The 19632-nt window shown below is 41.8% G+C and overlaps 1 protein-coding gene across 1 annotated transcript in view; it reads right to left on the bottom strand.

The window, feature by feature from the left end:
* Positions 1 to 17497, bottom strand: part of LOC126456107 (pancreatic triacylglycerol lipase-like) — a 173528-nt gene extending 156031 nt beyond the window's left edge. The window contains exons 1-2 of the mRNA XM_050091860.1: positions 17401 to 17497; positions 13376 to 13667 (exon numbers count right to left, since the gene is read on the bottom strand). Of these exons, the coding sequence (XP_049947817.1) occupies positions 13376 to 13667; positions 17401 to 17497 (389 nt within the window). The remainder of the gene's footprint in view (positions 1 to 13375; positions 13668 to 17400) is intronic.
* Between the last annotated feature and the right edge of the window lie 2135 nt (positions 17498 to 19632).

Raw genomic sequence — 19632 nt, 5'->3', positions numbered from 1 at the left:
TACCACCAGCTTGCACAGTGCCTTGTTGACAACTTGGGTCCATGGCTTCGCGGTGTCTGCGCCACACAATAATCCTACCATCAGCTCTTACCAACTGAAATCGGGGCTCATGTGACCAGGCCACAGGTTTTCGGGCGATATGGTCACGAACCTAGGACAGGCGCTGCAGGCGATGTCGTGCTATTAGTAAAGGCTCTCGCGTCTTTCGTTTGCTGCTGTAGCCCATTAACGCAACATTTCGCTGTACTGTCCGAACTATACGTTCGTCGTATGTCCCACATTGAGTTCTAAGATTATTTCACGCACTGTTGCTTCTCTGTTGGCAATGACAACTTTACACAAACGCCGGTGTTGTCGGTCATTAAGTGAAAGCCGTTGTCAGTGGTGACTGGTAATGCTTGAAATTTGATATTCTCGGCGCGCTATTGAAACTGTGGTCCTCTGATTATTTAATTCCCTGAAGTTTTCCTAAATTGAACGTCCCACGCGTCTACCTCCAACTACCATTCCTCGTTCAAAGTCTTAATTCGCGTCGTGTATGCATGCCTTAGTTTGTAACTAATTTACGTTTTTTTATCATATAGTTCTATAATTGTAACCCTGTATATTAATCGGTTTAGTTAGCAACTACGTGAATATAATGATTGAGGCAGAAGAAAGGAATCAAAAATTGTGCTGCGGCCAGGACTCGAACCCGGGTCTTCTTGCTTGCTAGGCAGAAACGCTAACCTTTGCATCGCCACAGCACGATGGTCAACATTGCTGCACAAACCACCCACGTTGAGTGCCCTCCCCAACACAAACTGCAATTCACATCTTCTGCTTATTTTCCCTTACAATGTCACTACTGCCAGGGCTCCCTCACCAAAGTATTATTGTGTATGCGCACGTACCGTAAAAACGTTAGCTCCGTTCATTCTAAGTACTTTTCGATGAGACATGACTGTATTCCTTGATGGCAAAATCCACCAGTGTTGTTTGCTTGTAGTTTAAATTGTATAGAAATTGTGTATGCTAACAGGAGGTTTTATGAGTGATGAAGGTATTAGTGTGCTCTTAGAGACTGGATCATCAAGATTTAATTTTATATGCTACGTTTGTTCTGCCCTCCCAGGGGACACCGCTTTACCGAAGGCACCTTCAGTGCTCGACGGGTGGGTTTGCGTGCTTCGACGAAGTCGAGAGCTGTGCCAGCAGTTGCGTAGGAACTGGCAGGGTCACCCTAGCAGGAGTGGTCCCGACTGAGGAGACAGACCAAGTGTCCAGAATGAGATTTTCACTCTGCAGCGGAGTGTGCGCTGATATGAAACTTCCTGGCATATTAAAACTGTTTGTCGAACCGAGACTAACTCGGGACCTTTGCCTTTCGCGGGCAAGTGCTCTAACAACTGAGCTACCCAAGCACGACTCAAACCCCGTCCTCACAGCTTTACTTCCGCCAGTACCTAGGTTCGCAGGAGAGGTTCTGTGAAGTTTGGAAAGTAGGAGACGAGGTACTGGCGGAAGTAAAGCTGTGAGGACGGGGCGTGAGTCGTGCTTGGGTAGCTCAGATTGTAGAGCACTTGCCCGCGAAAGGCAAAGGTCCCGAGTTCGAGTCTCGGTCCGGCACACAGTTTTAATCTGCCAGGAAGTTTCAGACCAAGTGTGTCTCCACAACACAGGGTAGGGAGGGATCTAGAGGCGCGGCGAAGCCAGCTTGCCTAAGGGTACAACCCCAACAGAAAATCAGGCAGGTCGCGATAACTAGAGGTCGCAGCCCCATCACAAGACTTGACTTGCGCAGCGCTTGTAACGCAGCCAGGGAATTATGAATTGACTGGTGACTACCGGAAAATCTTAGAGGACAAACGATTTCACATTGCGGATGATAGTAAGTATTTGGCTTCATGGAATGTTCTAGGATTGACGAACTAAGAAAGCAAGTTGAATCAAGGACTCAAAGAGAGGAAAGCAGACATTGTAGTAATAACAGGAACTAAGAAAAAACTAAAAGAAACAAAAGATTTGACAGACTACTGGATCGTTTACAGTGGTGTCCCACAAAGAAAACAAGCTAGTACTGGACTAGCAATCTTAGTCAGTGATAAATGGAAAGATTCGTGAAAACAGCTTCATAAATAAAAGAATGACAGCCAGATTCGTTTTCCAAAAGGTCGTCTAACAGTTATAGGTGTCTACTGCCCAGAAGGGGGGAAGAAATGACAGTACTTATGCTTCTTACGATGATCTTCAGAAAGTGAACAAAATCATTTTAATGCAAGAGATGGAATCTACCCATATCAGGAAAAGTAGGACTATCCGAAGAAGACTCTTAATAATAATATTAATAATAATAATAGACATTAACTACTCCAATTTGCCTCCTTTAGTAATTTTAAAATTACTAACACATTTTACAGCAAGAAAGACATTCACAAGTTTACGTGGAGTGCACAAGGATTAAGGTCTGTAATTGATTACATACTAATTATTGATAAAATGAAGAATCTTATGCAAGATACACGTGTTCATAGAGGAAGAGACATAGGTAGCGACTGCTCCCGCAGTAAGGTAAAGTTAATATCAAAATGGAAGAAGACAAAGAAACTCCAAAAGAAGCGACAATATGAGTTGTTCAAAGTACGTCTCCTGTCGGAATACAGTATTAGGAAACTTTATCAGTACAGACTTCAAGAAAAGTTTGCTTCACTACCAGTGATAAAGACATCGATATAGAATAGAATAATATCAAAACCTGCGTTACTGAAGGAGGCTCAAAAACACTTAGTAAAAGGGAGAAAAGAGATGGGAAAAAACTACCCAGAATTTGGAACATAGAAATTAAAGAAACCTTACAGAAAAACATATAGCTTATTTGAAGTTCCTATAGCCAGAAACATCAGAGAGTTGTGGAACATACTAAGAAAAGGAATGCTGCGAAACAAATTGTGTGCAAAGCATTCATAATCGTCTTAGAACACGACGTACACAGTAGACAGCAATGTGCATATAAGGTCATGAAAGCCCTCAAGATGGAAAAAAGAAAAAAGGCACTGCCTCACTGATATTATACTCAATGAACAACGTATAAATCATTATATAGAGTTGTGGTGTGCGCAGAAGGCCAAAGATGACACTTGATGAAGTAGGTGCAATGAAACAATAGATCCAAAAACAGGAAAGCTACTGGAATAGATGGAATAAACGCAGAGCTAATTAAATGTGGAGGGATACCACTGGATAAAAGACTTTTACCATTTATAAATGGATGTTGGACGGACTGCAAGATCCTAGACCCTTGGTACACAGCAGAAGTAAGGGAAACGTAATGCCTAACAGCCATCGTGGCATCATTCTTCTAAACACTGGCTACAAACTATACTCAAAGATAATCAGTAACTGCACGAGGAATATCACAGAAGCTATTATTTCTGAAGAACGAAATGGATTTAAATCAGGTCGTTCAGGCACAGACAATGTGTTTGTAATTAAAGACATTATAGAAAAACGCAGAGAATTTAATGTAGAAATCCGTGAGGCCGTTATCGACTTTAAGAAGCCTTTGGTTCGTGTGAGCCGTGGTAGCCTATGGAAGACTATGTCTGAATGTGGATATCTTTATTACGCAGTGAAACGTTTTTACAAAACCACACGCATTGTAATAAACACAGGTAGGAATCGACTGGAAGAAGTAACTATTAACCAAATTGTTAGATAAGGGTGTTTACTATCACTCACCCTTTTTGACATTTACATTGACTTCATTCTTGGCGAATGGAAATGTAAAGTAAACAAAGGAATTACGATAACGATTGAGGAATATCTGAATGTGCCTTTGGTTGCTGGTGACGTCGTCGTTATTCAGAAGAACGAAGATGACCACCAAGGATCGGTATACCAACTGACCGAAATTTGCAGGAAGTACAACTTTAAAATTTATAGCAACAAAGGAAAAATAATGGCATTCCGAGAAAATATCCAGTCAGATCAAAAATTATTTTGGATAATTCAGTATTATTTCGTGTGTGTCAAATTTCTTGTTTAGCTTGTGCTTAAATTTTCACTTGACTGATTTTGAAAGTAAAATACACAAATTCCAAACTGTCTGTGGTACCATTAGCAGGACATTGGCCCATAAAGTATAAAAATAAACTATCATGAAATTCTATAAAGGAAAAAAGATATTGGAAGATCTTGAAAAGATGAGAATGATTTCGTTTGTGAGTTCTGAACAGGTAACAGCCTAATTATTGAAAGGATGTGATGATGATATGCATGTCATTCTACAGAAAATGGACTGAAGAAGTCGTCAGAAGGAAGTTCTAATCATCAATTTAATAAGTATTAAACTGAGTGTTTTATTTGCTGTGTTTTCGATTGTGCGATATGGTGGTAAGATCTAGTTCCCCAGGAATCGCTAGAATACACTGCTAAATAAACTATTTTGACCTCTTGCATTTATATTCCTGTCTTTGAATTTAACTGTCATATAACAAGCAGAACACAAAGTACTAAAAACGAACCAACAACTCTTTGGTTTCTCTTGTCTTTGTCAACAAACTGTCGTATCCATGGATGTGTAGCCATATCTGCCGAATCATGATTAGCATCGCACAATGGAAGGGACTCCCTGAGTGTAATCTTATTTGCATATAAAGCGTCATCTCTGAGGTCTCTTACAACCGTCGCCTAAGCACTCTGTAGAAATAAACAAGCGTCATTTCGAACACTTATTTATCGACACTACATACAATGTATACTTCAAAACATATGTATGTACCATATACAGATTTTATACACGAACATGAACTCTTGACCAATTTGAGATGCTATCTTTTCTTGTTGATCTGTTAGTGAGCCGATGTGAAAGAATTCGATGACTTGAGATAATAGTCTTTGGCATTTCGTTCAGAGCGTATTACCGTTACACAGGGGACATGGTACGGTGTTTCATGTCTTCCCTTGGCGAAGGTTCAAGTTGTCGACTGTGGGAGATGCACGGACGATGGAGCAGATTAAAACATGGGCAGACCTTAATAGTAAACGTCGAATTCCAAAGAATTGCCGATTAACTTAATTGTTTGTTTGCAGTATTAATTTTACACACAAAACTTAAGTCTCCGCTTTAAATTTTAACCTAAATAAGAGGAGTGATCGAATAGAATTGGGGAGAAAAGAAATTCGTGGCACAGTCTGACTAAAAGAAAGGATCGGTTGATAGGTCACATTCTGAGACATCAAGGGATCATCAATTTAGTATTTCAGTGGGGAGGGAGAGGGGGAGAGAGAGAGAGAGGAGGGGGTAAAAATCGAGGGAGACCAATAAACGAATCTAGTGAGCAGATTCAGAAGGATGTAGGTTGCATTAGTTATTCGGACACAAACAAATGCTGCTGATTACTTGTCGAAGCCGAACGTTGACAGAAAGGGTCGGTTTGTTTCCTATTGCAAACAAAACTATTTGTAAACCGGAATGTTTCTGTCCAATTCGATAGAGCGGTTCCGGATTAGTCTAGTGCGATATTTGGTTCATCGATATGCATTAACAGGGACAGTAAAACTAAGGAGTACTCTAACAGCGATAGCTCTGCCCTGACGTGCTGACTGTTCTTGCCTTGCAGCAGTGCTGCTCACTCGCCTCTAGGGTACTGGGCTGCTATATCGAATGGGCAATTAAAATTCCGATTTAAAAATCATTTTGTTTGTAATGGGAAATAAACCGACGCTTACGGTTGACACTGGGCGTCGCATGGAGGACTTAATGAGTAGGAATTGTTCTGAGCTGACTCGAGCGGAACAATGCCAAAACGAAATTGCAGTTATCTGCCGAAACACCACAGAAAATGCGCCTAACAACTCTTTGTGTATAATACACGCTAATTAGCATACACTTCTCATCATATGTAACTTTTCACATTATTTACAAGACAGAATTCATAATCAGCAATATTATACGTTAGATCTCGATGAATACATCTAACGTGTCCAGAATGAGATTTTCACTCTGCAGCGGAGTGTGCGCTGATATGAAACTTCCTGGCAGATTAAAACTGTGTGCCCGACCGAGACTCGAACTCGGGACCTTTGCCTCATAGTTTCATATCAGTGCACACTCCGCTGCAGAGTGAAAATCTCATTCTGGAAACGTTCCCCAGGCTGTGGCTAAGCCATGTCTCCGCAATATCCCTTCTTTCAGGAGTGCTAGTTCTGCAAGTTTCGCAGGAGAGCTTCTGTAAAGTTTGGAAGGTAGGAGGCGAGGTACTGGCAGAAGTAAAGCTGTGAGTACCGGGCATGAGTCGTGCTTCGGTAGCTCAGATGGTAGAGCACTTGCCCGCGTAAGGCAAAGGTCCCGAGTTCGAGTCTCGGTCGGGCACACGGTTTTAATCTGCCAGGAAGTTTCACATCTAACGTGGTTTGCAATCCGCGCAACCGGTACGTTCGTAACGGGCCGCATCAGTCTTGCTCCGTTATGATACGCCGCAGTCTCGCTGCGAGTGAAATCTGGCGTCACACAAACGTGGAAGAATATCCCATTCGGCAAAATCTTTTCTAGAGATGCTAATGCACACACGTTTGTTAAAACTGCTTTCTCCGTAGACAGCTTACTCTTTAATATCTGCATTGGGTCGAACTGATGAAAGGAGTACGGTAAGTCGGCCTTAACTATACAATAGCTGCAATAGTAATTTTTTTAACACACAGAAATGCAAGAAACTTCACGCTAGTTGATAGATAGAGCCCCTACGTCAGAGATGACTTAGGTTAGTACCGGTAATCTAAAAATATAAGCAAGATAGAAATAATCCAATTTTCGGTATGGTGAAATCGATGTAAGCGCAGACGTAATAAAAAAGACCATTGAAAGAAAAGAGGTCAAGAGGCTTGGGTTATACGACCCGTCGTCGTTGAAGTCATTAGATAAGAAGTATGGTTCAAATGGCTCTGAGCAGTATGGGACTTAACATCTATGGTCATCAGTCCCCTAGAACTTAGAACTACGTAAACCTAACTAACCTAAGGACGTCACACAACACCCAGTCATCACGAGGCAGAGAAAAATCCCTAACTCCGCCGGGAATCGAACCCGGGAACCTGGGCGTGGGAAGCGAGAACGCTACCGCACGACCACGAGCTACGGACTATAAGAAGTATGTTACATGATTGTACAACAAGGAAGAAAATAGATCTCGTTTTCGAAATTAAGGTAGCTGAATTGAGGAACTTTTAAGTCAAAGAAAGATACAAAATAATGCAACAGTTTCAGCAGAAGTCGTCCTAGCTGTAATACTTTTGGCAAAACGACGTAACTACAAAAAAAGTCTGGGATACCTGAGCAAAACATTTCTTGAAACCCATTGCCCCGGTCACGGCTGAGGCGTATAAACCATTGAACGAAGCCTTAAAACGATGCATCGTATATTGTTCATAACACTCATAAAAAAATTTAACGGCACAGAAGTGTTAAGAGAGCATAACAAAAGATGGTCCTTTCATGTCTGCTGCTTTAACACTTCAAGAGGATAGGACAATCAAGTCCTTAAGTAGTTGCCAGGTATTCAGTTAACTCACTTTTTTGTATTCCGTAAACTAGTGCAAAATATTCTTATCAATGAAAGTAACTCAAGAGTGGAGTTGGTGTCCTCGAATACCGTGCCCCGACGAAATTTTAGTTTAAATGTTTGATGTACAAGCGGAAATTATTTCCATCTGCTAATTTATGAGCGGTTAGGCTTTAGGATAAAAACAACACATCACTGTCAAGGAAGATTGTTTCCTGTGATTATCTACCAGTGTATCTTGAAACGCACCAATAACTGGTAGTCGTTTCACGTCACTGATGATGCTACGAGCATCACTTCTATCTAAGAAATATTTCGAAACATATCGATATGGCGATGCCCGAAGATAACTGCGTTTTTTCCTCCCCCTCGCGTTTCCAGATTGTAAGATGAAAAGGGATAATGATTTTCTAGAAAATTAGTGTGCTTCGGCATTAAGCTTCGGAAATTCAGGTATGTGGGTGTTCACTTTTGATTACATAGGTAATATATGTATATATATGTTCCGCGAATAATGAAATAAGTTATTTCTTCCAGACAGTAGTAGCGAGAATTAAGGAAGCCTTTGCAACGACGGACGTCCGCCGAATGACCAGAGATCGTCTCTAAACTTGTAAATGTGACACACATGGGCCCACAGATTGTCTGCTTATCCAGTGTTAAAATCTCATTCCCGCCCCAGAATTTTTGTTTTAATTACAGACTAATCCCTAGCGTAGCCCTAGATAAGATATACTGGACGATGACAACTGAACTGTTTAAGCCAAGAAATGTGATTGAAAAATAAATGACAGTTTATCAACCTGATCTGCGGCGTAGCCTGATGTCTACAGTCTCATGTTTCTCACACTTTTCATAATATTTGGTTGGTGCATAAGTTCGTAGCGTTTTTCCATAAGTTTAGTAAACACAACAGATACACCTAAGCAGAGACTTTAGTCATCAATAATAAAATTTTCCTTTACTATTAAAAACAGTCTGTGAACGTTGGGGTAACTTTCCGATTCTGCGTCTGTAGAAATCACGTGGCTTTGAGGCGAAGAACTCGTCGAACGCTGTTCAGAGCGCATTTTCGTCCGGAAAGGAAGTTCTTTGAAAGTTGTTCGGTAAAGGTCGGACACGTGAAAATCTGAGTGTGCAAGATAAGGTGAATGAGATGGGTGCGGAATGCCTTCCCAACCCAACTCATGTATGTTTTTTTGTCCGTCTAGCAGAATAGGAGCGGGCGTTGTCGTAGAATATCATCACTTCACGCAGTCTTCCTGGTCGTTGTTCTTTGATTGCGTCTGGAAGATTCTCAGTTGTTGACAAATTTCGGCAGTGATGGTTACATCTCTGGGAAGCAATTCACAATAAACCACACCGTCATTGTTCCACAAGATGCATAACATTATCTTTTGTGAATGCGGGCAGTTCCTTGTACGGGAAACTATTCTTTTTTTGGCTCAACCATTCCTTTTTTTTCTTATGTTAGCTCAAAGACGCCATTTCGCGTCACCAGTAACAATACATGACTGGAATGGTCGGTGTTCACGAGCCAGTTGATGACAAGCAAGCAGAGATGCATATACGGTCACCAGCTAGTTTTTGTGATTTTGGCTTAGAGCATGTAGTACTCATACAGCCGATTTTTGAACCTTCCCCCACTACATGCAGATGTCGGACGATGGTGGAATGATAATAGTTCATCACGTTTGCCAGTGATCATCAAACCCCAAAGGTGTTCTTGAACGTGGAGAATCACTAATATCCAGAAAGATCCTCCTTAAAACGAGAAAACCATTTTCTGGGCGTGCTCTGTCGGAACCCCATATATGGCGCAAATGTTCCTTGCTGCTTTCGCTGCTCTCACCCCCCTACTGAACTCCAACAGAAGAATCTGTCGAGAATGTTCCAATTTCTCAACTTACCACCCCATTTTCTAGCGTCCATAGCGCCACTCACTATCTCCAAATGACAAAATATAAACTGCAATAGCGACAGTGAACTACAAATGAAATTGATAATCGATAAATAAATCCATAGCAACCGGAATACCAACATGCAGAACGATAACAGTACGAACTTCTGCACCAACCTAATAAAAAAAATATATAAAAAAACTGTAGATTCAGAAATTTGATTAATCTCCGAAGAGTATTTTGCTGCCTGTAAGGTACATCTACATTTATACTCCGCAAGCCACCCAACGGTGTGTGGCGGAGGGCACTTTACGTGCCACTGTCGTTACCTCCCTTTCCTGTTCCAGTCGCGTATGGTTCGCGGGAAGAACGACTGTCGGAAAGCCTCCGTGCGCGCTCGAATCTCTCTAATTTTACATTCGTGATCTCCTCGGGAGATATAAGTAGGGGGAAGCAATATATTCGCTACCTCATCCAGAAACGGGCACCCTCTCGATACCTGGACTGCAAGCTACACCGCGATGGAGAGCGCCTCTCTTGCAGAGTCTGCCACTTGAGTTTGCTAAACATCTCCATAACGCTATCACGCTTACCAAATAACCCTGTGGCGAAACGCGCCGCTCTTCTTTGGATCTTCTCTATCTCCTCTGTCAACCCGACCTGGAACGGATCCCACACTGATGAGCAATACTCAAGTATAGGTCGAACGAGTGTGTTGTAAGCCACATCCTTTGTTGGTGGACTACATTTTCTAAGGCCTCTCCCAATGAATCTCAACCTGGCACCCGCCTTACCAACAATTTTATATGATCATTCCACTTCAAATCGTTCCGTACGCATACTCCCAGATATTTTACAGAACTGATACCAGTGTTTGTTCCGCTATCATACAATAATACAATAAAGGATCCTTCTTTCTATGTATTCGTAATACATTACATTTGCCTATGTTAAGGGTCAGTTGCCACTCCCTGCACCAAGTGCCTATCCGCTGCAGATCTTCCTGCATTTCGCTGCAATTTTCTAATGCTGCAGCTTCTCTGTATACTACAGCATCATCCGCGAAAAGCCGCATGGAACTTCCGACACTATCTACTACGTCTAAGGTACATGTATCATCGATCAACTGTGAAAATTGCTAGGGGGTAGGGGTCGCTAACACACTCTAAAGTGTTGGCGTTCGGCCCAAAGAGAGCCGGTTTGAGCCCCGTCAGTGGTAGACATTTTCATCTCCGGGATTTTAGCGGCATGAGAGAATTGGTGGCACACTCCCAAACTTTCCCGCAGTGGTCCATGGAATGTAAACGTGTTCCATTATCAGCAGTGATCGGTGGGGACAAACCGCTTTCTGGTGCCATTCGTGAGTACTAGGTTTTACGTAAGCGCCAGGTTTATCCGTTTCTCTACTATAACCATCAACAACAATACAATCACGATATTAAACACTACACGCAATCATCACGGCTAGCTACGCTAAATAAATCCACTGCACACACATATTTTTCAGTTGGAAGCGACGAGTATCTGCGGAGGGAGGAAAAGCCTCGACAGTTGCGCCGATAAACGAACAGTTGAGACGCTCCAACTAGCAATAACATGCGGCTGTTTATTTTTACTTTCTCGCGGAGCCAGAGTGTTGTTGGTAATACAGTATAATACTTAAGTATGACGGACAACAGCTTACATAGACAAGATTTTCTCATGCCGGAGAAGAGAACATACCGAAGCTTGGTCAGTCCGAGCGTGTTATTTACCCTTTGTTGCACATTCATCTTGGTGAATCCTGAGCTAGTCTCAAAAGCTTCTCTCAGATTCTGCCTTCAGAGAAGCCCGCAGTGGTTCTGCATGAATGCCGGACATTTGCCATACTTGCCACTTCGCCAGGTAGCTTGAGTAGCGATCCCTCAGGTAAGGGACGCCCTTCCTCGCACTACTACTGTCCGCTTTCAAACCGCCGTCTCCACATCTTACTCGATACAACCAGTACGTAAGGGACCTCCTTCTTCGACATTTGGCGAAATACAGAGCTTCTTTTCCGAAATCTAAATACTTTGTGGAAACGAAAGCAATACCGACGATTATGTCGGTATGTAATTAGTTCTGCCAAGTACAAATATAGATCCCTCTGTCTGTACGGTAGCCTCCTTTCACGCTTACTGATTGCGATAGAAACAGTCCATCGCCATGGGAGCAACAAGAAAGAAACGATGTAAAGAGAATGCGAATGTACGCTAGTCGTTTCTTTTTGATCACTGCATTTGTGCCTACTTTAATTACTACAGCTGCATGCCCAAAAGACAATAAGGAAAGAAAAAATGGGTATATGAATGTTTGAAAAGAAGAACGACATACTCCATATTAATTTACTCTCTAAAATCCGATATCCCTTGCTGCGAAACATTAGTTGATAAAGTGTAGCGGGGCAATGTTCAAATCATGGCTGAAAATACGTTCACTAAATAGAGATAAGAACATCTATGATTGACGTGTCATCTAAAGTCGACGTACAATTTTGAAATGTTAGAAATAAGGAAATGAAGTAATACAGAATGCTATGCTTGTGACGTACGTTGTTCTACATTGTTTAGCTTTGGTATTTACAGGGTCACAGAGAAATCATCCTAGGTTTTGGAAGGAAAATCCGTAATTGTTATGATCTGCACTACAACAGAAACAAGAAGCACAACTTAAGGAAAAATAATGTAATGTGTGTTCCAGTTCACAAGCGGCATTGAAGCAGATAGTTCCTGTGACGTAGTATGGGCAGAGGTTATTTTCGACAACCAGAATAAATTAATAACTGGCTCCTTTTACCGACCCCCGGTCTCAGATGAAACAGTTGCTGAACAGTTCGAAGAAAACTTGCGTCTCATCACAAATAGTTACCCTACTCATACAATTATAGTTGGCAGTGACTTCAATCTACCTTCCGTATGTTGACAAAAATACATTTTCAGACCCTAATGTAAATAGACAACATCTTCCGTAATTGTTCTAAATGCTTTTTTAAAATTATTTTGAACAATTAGTTCACGAGGCCATTCAAATTGTAAATGGTTACGAAAACACACTTGACCTCTTAGCCACAAATAATCCTGAGCATCACGACGGATAGAGGGATTAGTGAACACAGTCGTAACGAGGCTCAATTCGGTAACAAAGAAATTCACCAAAAGTAAACGCGAAATATATCTATTTATAAAAGCAGCTAAAAATTCAGTTGACGTCTTTCTAAGAGACAGTCTCCGATCCTTCCAAACTATGTATGTGAAGACTATGTGTGGCTTAAGTTCAAAGAAATAGTATCAACAGCACTCTAGAGTTTCATAGCATATAAATGAATAAAATACGGAACTGATCCCCCATGGTACACAAAACACGACGGAAAGCTGCTACAGGAGCACCGAAAAAGGCACGTATAATTTAGACGAACGCCAAATCTCCAAGATTGGCGAAGTTTTACTCAGGCTCGAAATTTTGTGCGGATTTCAGTGCGAGATGCATTTAATAGTTTCCACAACGAAGCTCTCTATAGAAATGTGGCGGAAAATCCAAAGACATTCTTGTCCTATGTTAAGTAAACCAGCGGAAAGGCTCAATAAGTACCTCTGCTGCGCAACAGCGACGGTAATGCTACTGATGACAGTGCCACTAAAGTTGAGTTAGCAAATGCAGTTCCAGGGGTCGGGCGGCGGGTGAGGAGGAGGAGGAGGAGGAGGAGGGGGAGGCAAGGGACGCAACCCTTCGGAGCAGGTAAAATCGTGGCAGATGTCCGGCGTGGCAAATGTCCGCACACCGTTCTACATATTGGTAAGTAACACAATTCCGTAGGCTCTGACCGTACATGCTACTCACAAGCGTGCAGAAGTCGCGGCAAGAGAGGAGCGGAGACAGGAATAATTGTGAGCTGGTCCCGTTAAATGACGTGTGACTTACTGTCCGGTGACGGCTGGTCGTGCGCGCACGTGGCGTGTTGGTGGGACGGCTGCTAGCGGAGCACTAGTCGCCTGGCGGCTGGAAGTGCTGCGCCGGCGGTGGCCCGGAAGGAAGACGCCAGCGAGCGAGCCCTCCTCCACTCCGCCCGTGTCCGCACTTGCTTGCTCTTCAATCTGGCTTACCTCAGCTCTGCGTAGCGAGACAGGGAACCAACTACTTCGCTTAGATCTTGTCAATAGAGTCTCAGCCTTATAGCCGCCGTTAAAGGACCCCCGACCAATTTCGTGGCAGCCTAAAAATGTCAGCACTCAACAATTACAGCGCCACTCTGTTCCTATCGCTGGTAGCGAATTGGTTATAGTAAGTTCATGAGGTTATGTTCCACGAGATGCAGCGTGGTTTTATATGGGAAAAAAGCTGGAATTTGCCTTTGTCGGGTTAGAGGCAATAATTTTTTTTTAAAAAAAGCCGAAAGAAAGCAGTGAGCAAAGAAGTGGCTAAAGCAAAGAAAGAAATTCACCGACGCTCTGTTACGTAAAGGGGCCATCACAAGTTCAATAATATTGTCAAACTGTCACTATATATTCCGCGTCTGAGAGCGTCTATTGACGTATTGACAATACTAGAAATACTGATGTGCAATATTGATGGGCCCCAAAATATTCTCAGTATTGTCAATACATAACGAACAAGTGAGTACAAATATTGACGGTCTGACAATATTCTGCATGCAGATGTTGACAGAGCTTCAGGAAACAGTGACGCGGCGTTAGTGCGCACTGTTTATTTTTTCAATTCACCGTTGTATATATCACACATCAGATTCCATTTTTAAGGAGTCTTTCAACACAAAAGAACTGTAATAGGCCTGCGAAAGGATAACCATTGTATATGCCACTTTAGGATGATTAACGAAGGATTCTCTATGACGCTGTTTACTTCACTTATTTGAAAATAAAGTATAGAGTGTGGTGTTACACAGCAGTTTTGAAAAACGCTGCCCTTTCGAAAAATACGTCGTATTTCTGCAATGACTACGAAGAGGTTGGCCCAATGCATGTCCATTTTACCAATTATCACAAAGCGTTACAAAAATGTTTTACGTTAATTGCCTGAACAGATCCTTGCCTGATAAATATAATTGCTTCACTGATTTCCATAGAAATTTAATAATTGTGCATCCTGATATTACAGAACACTTAACTTCGAGCATTAGAATGAGCTCTCTGTCGCCAGACATCTCGAAGTTAACCCTAATCTTTTGTTGAATGCGATTGCCACTCTCATTAACGTATTTTCCTTCTCTATCTCGTATTAACACTAATAACTTGTCGTACGATTGAGAGCTCATCGGAAAATAATTTACGAAATCTTTCGGGTCCATGACTCTGATTTCAGTCAGAAAATTAACATGTGGCCACTCGCCCATCTTTTCAACCAACCTCGGACACATTTCCTCCTTTTCGTTTGTTCTGTTGCTATGGGTAACATAATTGCAGCACACGCTTTCTTTTGGGTGTTCTACACATTATCTTGGAAAATCGCGTTGTCAACTGACAATTTTTGTCAATGTTACTGATATTGTGAAATCGTTTCAGTATACGTATATTGAAGGTTTGACAAACTAGTATTGTCAATTAATATTGAACTTGTGCAGGCCCCTTGAGAAGGTGGAAGTCAACGATTTTTGTTAACATCTAAGAATAGATTAAACACACTTTCCTGACCCGCTGAATATCATCAAAACATTCTTCAGGAAAAAGAAAACAGTCATGAGAGAGGTTGCAAGCTGCGAGGAGAGGCTGTTAGCTACATTACGGTTTCTACTTTCTGGCAGAAATTACGGGGACCTTAAATTCTGTGCCGTTGTGTCCCCACAAAATGGCTCTGAGCACTATGGGACTTAACATCTGTGGTCATCAGTCCCCTAGAACTTAGAACTACTTAAACCTAACTAACCTAAGGACATCACACACATCCATGCCCGAGGCAGGATTCGAACCTGCGACCGTAGCAGTCGCGCGGTTCCGGACTGCGCGCCTAGAACCGCTAGACCACCGCGGCCGGCTGTGTCCCCACAATTACTATCTAAAATTATACCTGAAATCTGCAACGTGATTTGTAGTTTACTGAGGAAATACACCATGGTAAACCAAAATAAATAACGAATAAAAATTTTCTTTCGTCGCATCAGTCTGCATATATAAATCTAGATGTTTGAGACTTGAGAAGACTCTGAAACCATATAGTTTCATTTGATCAATGAAAAATAACATAAAAGATGTTCATGTAAACGTTATTAATTTATTTATGTATGTAGAGTAAAAGTCATCCCCTGTACATTAAACTGATTCATTTCAAAGTAGAAGAAGAAAGACTACAAATTGTGGTGACGCGCATCATCTAATAAATACAACAACAAATACACAAGAAATGAACCATTTGGCAACTGGCAGAATTGCGAAAGAAGTCCTACACTTTTCACTTCATAGCAAAAGACTTGGATGTAGGCTGGATTTTTTGGCACTTCTAACAATGAAGCAAGTATATTTCAAGAATAAATCTTCATCAACCTCTGTATTTCGGTTTTATTTCCGTTATATTTCGGAAATGGAATCCAAGATCTGATCTATTTGTGTTTCAGTTTTTAGATTTAATACCCCTTAAGTATCGGAGATAAAACCGAGATACAGAAGGTCGACAGACCTTTATTCGTGAAATGAATACCTTTTATTCTATGTGCCACAGGAAACGATTATGGATTCGTTAAAAGTTAAACGTGTCTCTGTCATGTATATTAGAACAGCATATTTTAATCCCGCGCGCAATGACAAAAGACGAACTTTCGTCGGGCTCTTGGCAAGACGCCACTACACACGGCACACTTTGTCGGCTGAATTGGTCGGTTGTCGGATGGTCATACCCAATCGACAGACCGACAAGAAAAGTCGGACGGTCGGCTGGCCAAAACGCCCACACTCGTCCAATTTGTCAGTTGATCGGTAGGTTTCAGCGTGTGTAGTGCTCTCAATTTGTCGTGAGTACGGCTGATTATACAAATCCGTAGGACTGTGTTACCGGCCATTGGTCTACTGATATTCGTAATGCATGTTTACCGTTGGAATTTTTAGATATTTGTTCCCGTGTTCCCATAAACATCCGTCTGGTGATCAGAAATCACACGACTGCAAGTAGTTTTATTTACTTTTAAGAGTGGGTACTGTACAACTAAGAGGTATATGATGAAGGTACTTTTCACGCGCTTCCGCAGAATATTTTCCAGGGGCAGGGAGGCCGGCAATACTCTAAAGTTATCATTTTCAGTATAAACGAGTTGGTCAGTTTCGAGAAGTATCATGCCAGAAGAACCAAATTTAATTAGTGACACAAAAAAGTTATTACATGCTACCGAATTAATGGTTATCCTCTCTTAGGAACGTTTGAGAATTCTGTCATAAGTAAAATCTCTGAATCCAGAGAAGAAGATGAGGGGCAAATGCCACCTCATACCCCCCCCCCCCCCCACCCTCCAGTTGCTGACGTCTACGGTCATTTTGGACACTTAGGGTCGACAAACGCTGCTTTATTAATTTTCTTTTATTATGCAAATTTTTTACCCTGGCACCTAGAGCTGGGTATTACAACAGGTTATAATACAGGAATGCATAGATGATGCAGTTTAGTACCCGTTGATTATGTGTGCTGTAACCGCAGATGCTGAATGGTAATGCTCGAAACCGATGCGGCAAAAATAATGAATAAAAGAAAATTAATACAAGCAGATTTTGTCGGCACTTAGCTACAAAAAAGACCTTCATCACACATTTTTATTTCGTTATTATCCTGTTGTTCCTACTTCGACAATCCATACACGTCGTGTAATAATTCATTGCATTAATTTTCGTATATCCTCGATTTCATTTCTCGGTTTGGAATAGTTCATCAAGCGCTCACTTTGCATTTTCTTCGTCCAACAGTTGCATTTTGCCCATTCTAAATGTAGTGTAGCTTCTTTTTTAACAAACCTTGAACATCCATATCTCTTACACCCAGTTCTGTAGTGTTGCTGGTTGCGCCACCTGATGTGAAATCGATCTTCTTCGTTTGCGGCTTCGTAGGCATTACGATTTTCTCATTACGAGCGTTCACACTGCCTTGGGCGTAGTTCATCTTCTAAGCCAATTTGACTGTATACCTGTTAACAAAATCATTGCCGTGGCACGAATTTCATGCACTATGTATGCCAGTGTTATCACCAGTATTGCGCATACTCAACGGTCATGGTCATGGGCGCGTCGCGTATCAACACCCCTATGAGAGAAAGGAAAACTATAGCGCAGTCAGGTGTTTTTCTTCCAAGAAAATGATTTTAAAGTCACTATTACACAGACTTTTGTCAGGATCGGAGCTGAAACATTTTTATGGATATTTACAAGTCGCCATTCGTCTTTAAAAATACTCTAGAGATCCAGTTCAACCCCCCCACCCCCATCTATATACTACCGGATGGGTGCCTTTGCGCATTATGATGTAGCAGGCAGCGTAACTTGCTGTGACAGTGCGATAGAGAGAGAGAGACAAAGATATTGTTTACTACTGTGTGGTGGTCAGCGCTCACATAATTATTCTTAGGATATAGAGCTTTTGTTCTTCTTAAGAGTAATTGTTACTAGATGAGAGCCATTCTTGTGATGTAAAAATCGACGCCATTGCGAGGTTTTGATTCACATTGTAAAATATATGTATATATGGAAGGAAATCAGTTAATAGAAGCCGGGCGGAGTGGCCGTGTGGTTCTAGGCGCTACAGTCTGGAGCCGAGCGACCGCTACGGACGCAGGTTCGAATCCTGCCTCGGGCATGGATGTGTGTGGTGTCCTTAGGTTAGTTAGATTTAATTAGTTCCAAGTTCTAGGCGACTGATGACCTCAGAAGCTAAGTCGCATAGTGCTCAGAGCCATTTGAACCATTAGCCAGTTAATAGAACAATAAAATATTGTTCATTTCAAGAAGGTACGTGTTATTCTACACCCAGCGTATACTTCTATTGTGATTTAATAATAAATACCAGCTTAAGAACAGTTCCGACGGGAGCGTTCAGTTCTAGTGAAATAGTTCGATGTTTTCTTCGGAAAAGAAGTCACTTCATGGATCATTCAAATCCACAATAGTACCTGGGCATTTCTCAGAACTGAAAGCAATCTGATTGCTGTGCAACAGAGCCCCGAAGAATATTTCTCCGTACTTTGGTTACCACTTTCGGCTCAACACGGTATCTGCAGCATCTGGAGCAGATTTCTACAACAGCGGAAGCGTGTAATCGCTATCAGTTTCACGCATCCCCCTGTGTACGCTGTATGTATTTACCCACAACAGTGAACATACAGTTACTCACACACATATAAAGACAATACAAGGTGGTGTGGGAAAGGTTTCAGTATAAAGGTCTTGTAGAGCTAAACAGTAATTAGCCTAGTAGTAGTAGTAAACAATTTTTTTTTTTTCAAAGGAGCCTTTATAGCATACTTCTTCCATACACAATCTTACTTCTCACACTGTACTGAAAAGTCATCAATAGGAATGGAGCAAGAAGGGAAGATCAGAGTTTAACGTTTGTCGACAACAGAGACATTAGAGATGGAGCACAAGTTCGGATTAAGCAACGATTACGAAGGAAATATGACGTGCTATTGCAAAGGAACCATCCGGGAATTTGCCTGAAGCGAATAAGGGAAATCACGAAATTCTAATTCTGGATGGCCGCCCGGGATTTGAACTGTCGTCCTTCCGAATTAATCACTGTGTTCCTTAGGGCAAGGTCACATGCTAGACAGCGAATTGTTTCTGAAATCTTCGCTAAATACTCGCTCCCAGAACATCGTCAAAAGTCATTAGAGAATTGGACGTCATTTCCCACTTGAGGCTATTAAGCATATCCGTGGGTCTCAAATGACACGCACGTACGCGTCAGAAGGTTTCCTTTTGCTTCTTGTGACGCAATCTGACAGAGGGAAAGGCAAAAACGCACTGATCTCTTTCATGCCTCCTTCACATTATTGTCATGGGTTTGACACCTTCGGGACAGGTAAACAATTGGCTGATTGCGCGAGTCACCTTACTGTGGCAGCGCACATTCTCTATTTTTCGGTAGGCTTTTGTACATGCCGTAAGGTCTCTATTGCAGCAGTTCCTTTCTCGTTTTATTGTAGCTGTCCCTGTACAATATTTCTGTAGATAACAGCTAGAATTATAACGTGT

This window comes from Schistocerca serialis, chromosome 2, assembly GCF_023864345.2.
Source record: "Schistocerca serialis cubense isolate TAMUIC-IGC-003099 chromosome 2, iqSchSeri2.2, whole genome shotgun sequence".
Taxonomy (NCBI): Eukaryota; Metazoa; Arthropoda; class Insecta; order Orthoptera; family Acrididae; genus Schistocerca; species Schistocerca serialis.
The sequence above is the reverse complement of the archived record's forward strand: the minus strand, read 5'-3'. Positions and strand labels throughout refer to the sequence as shown.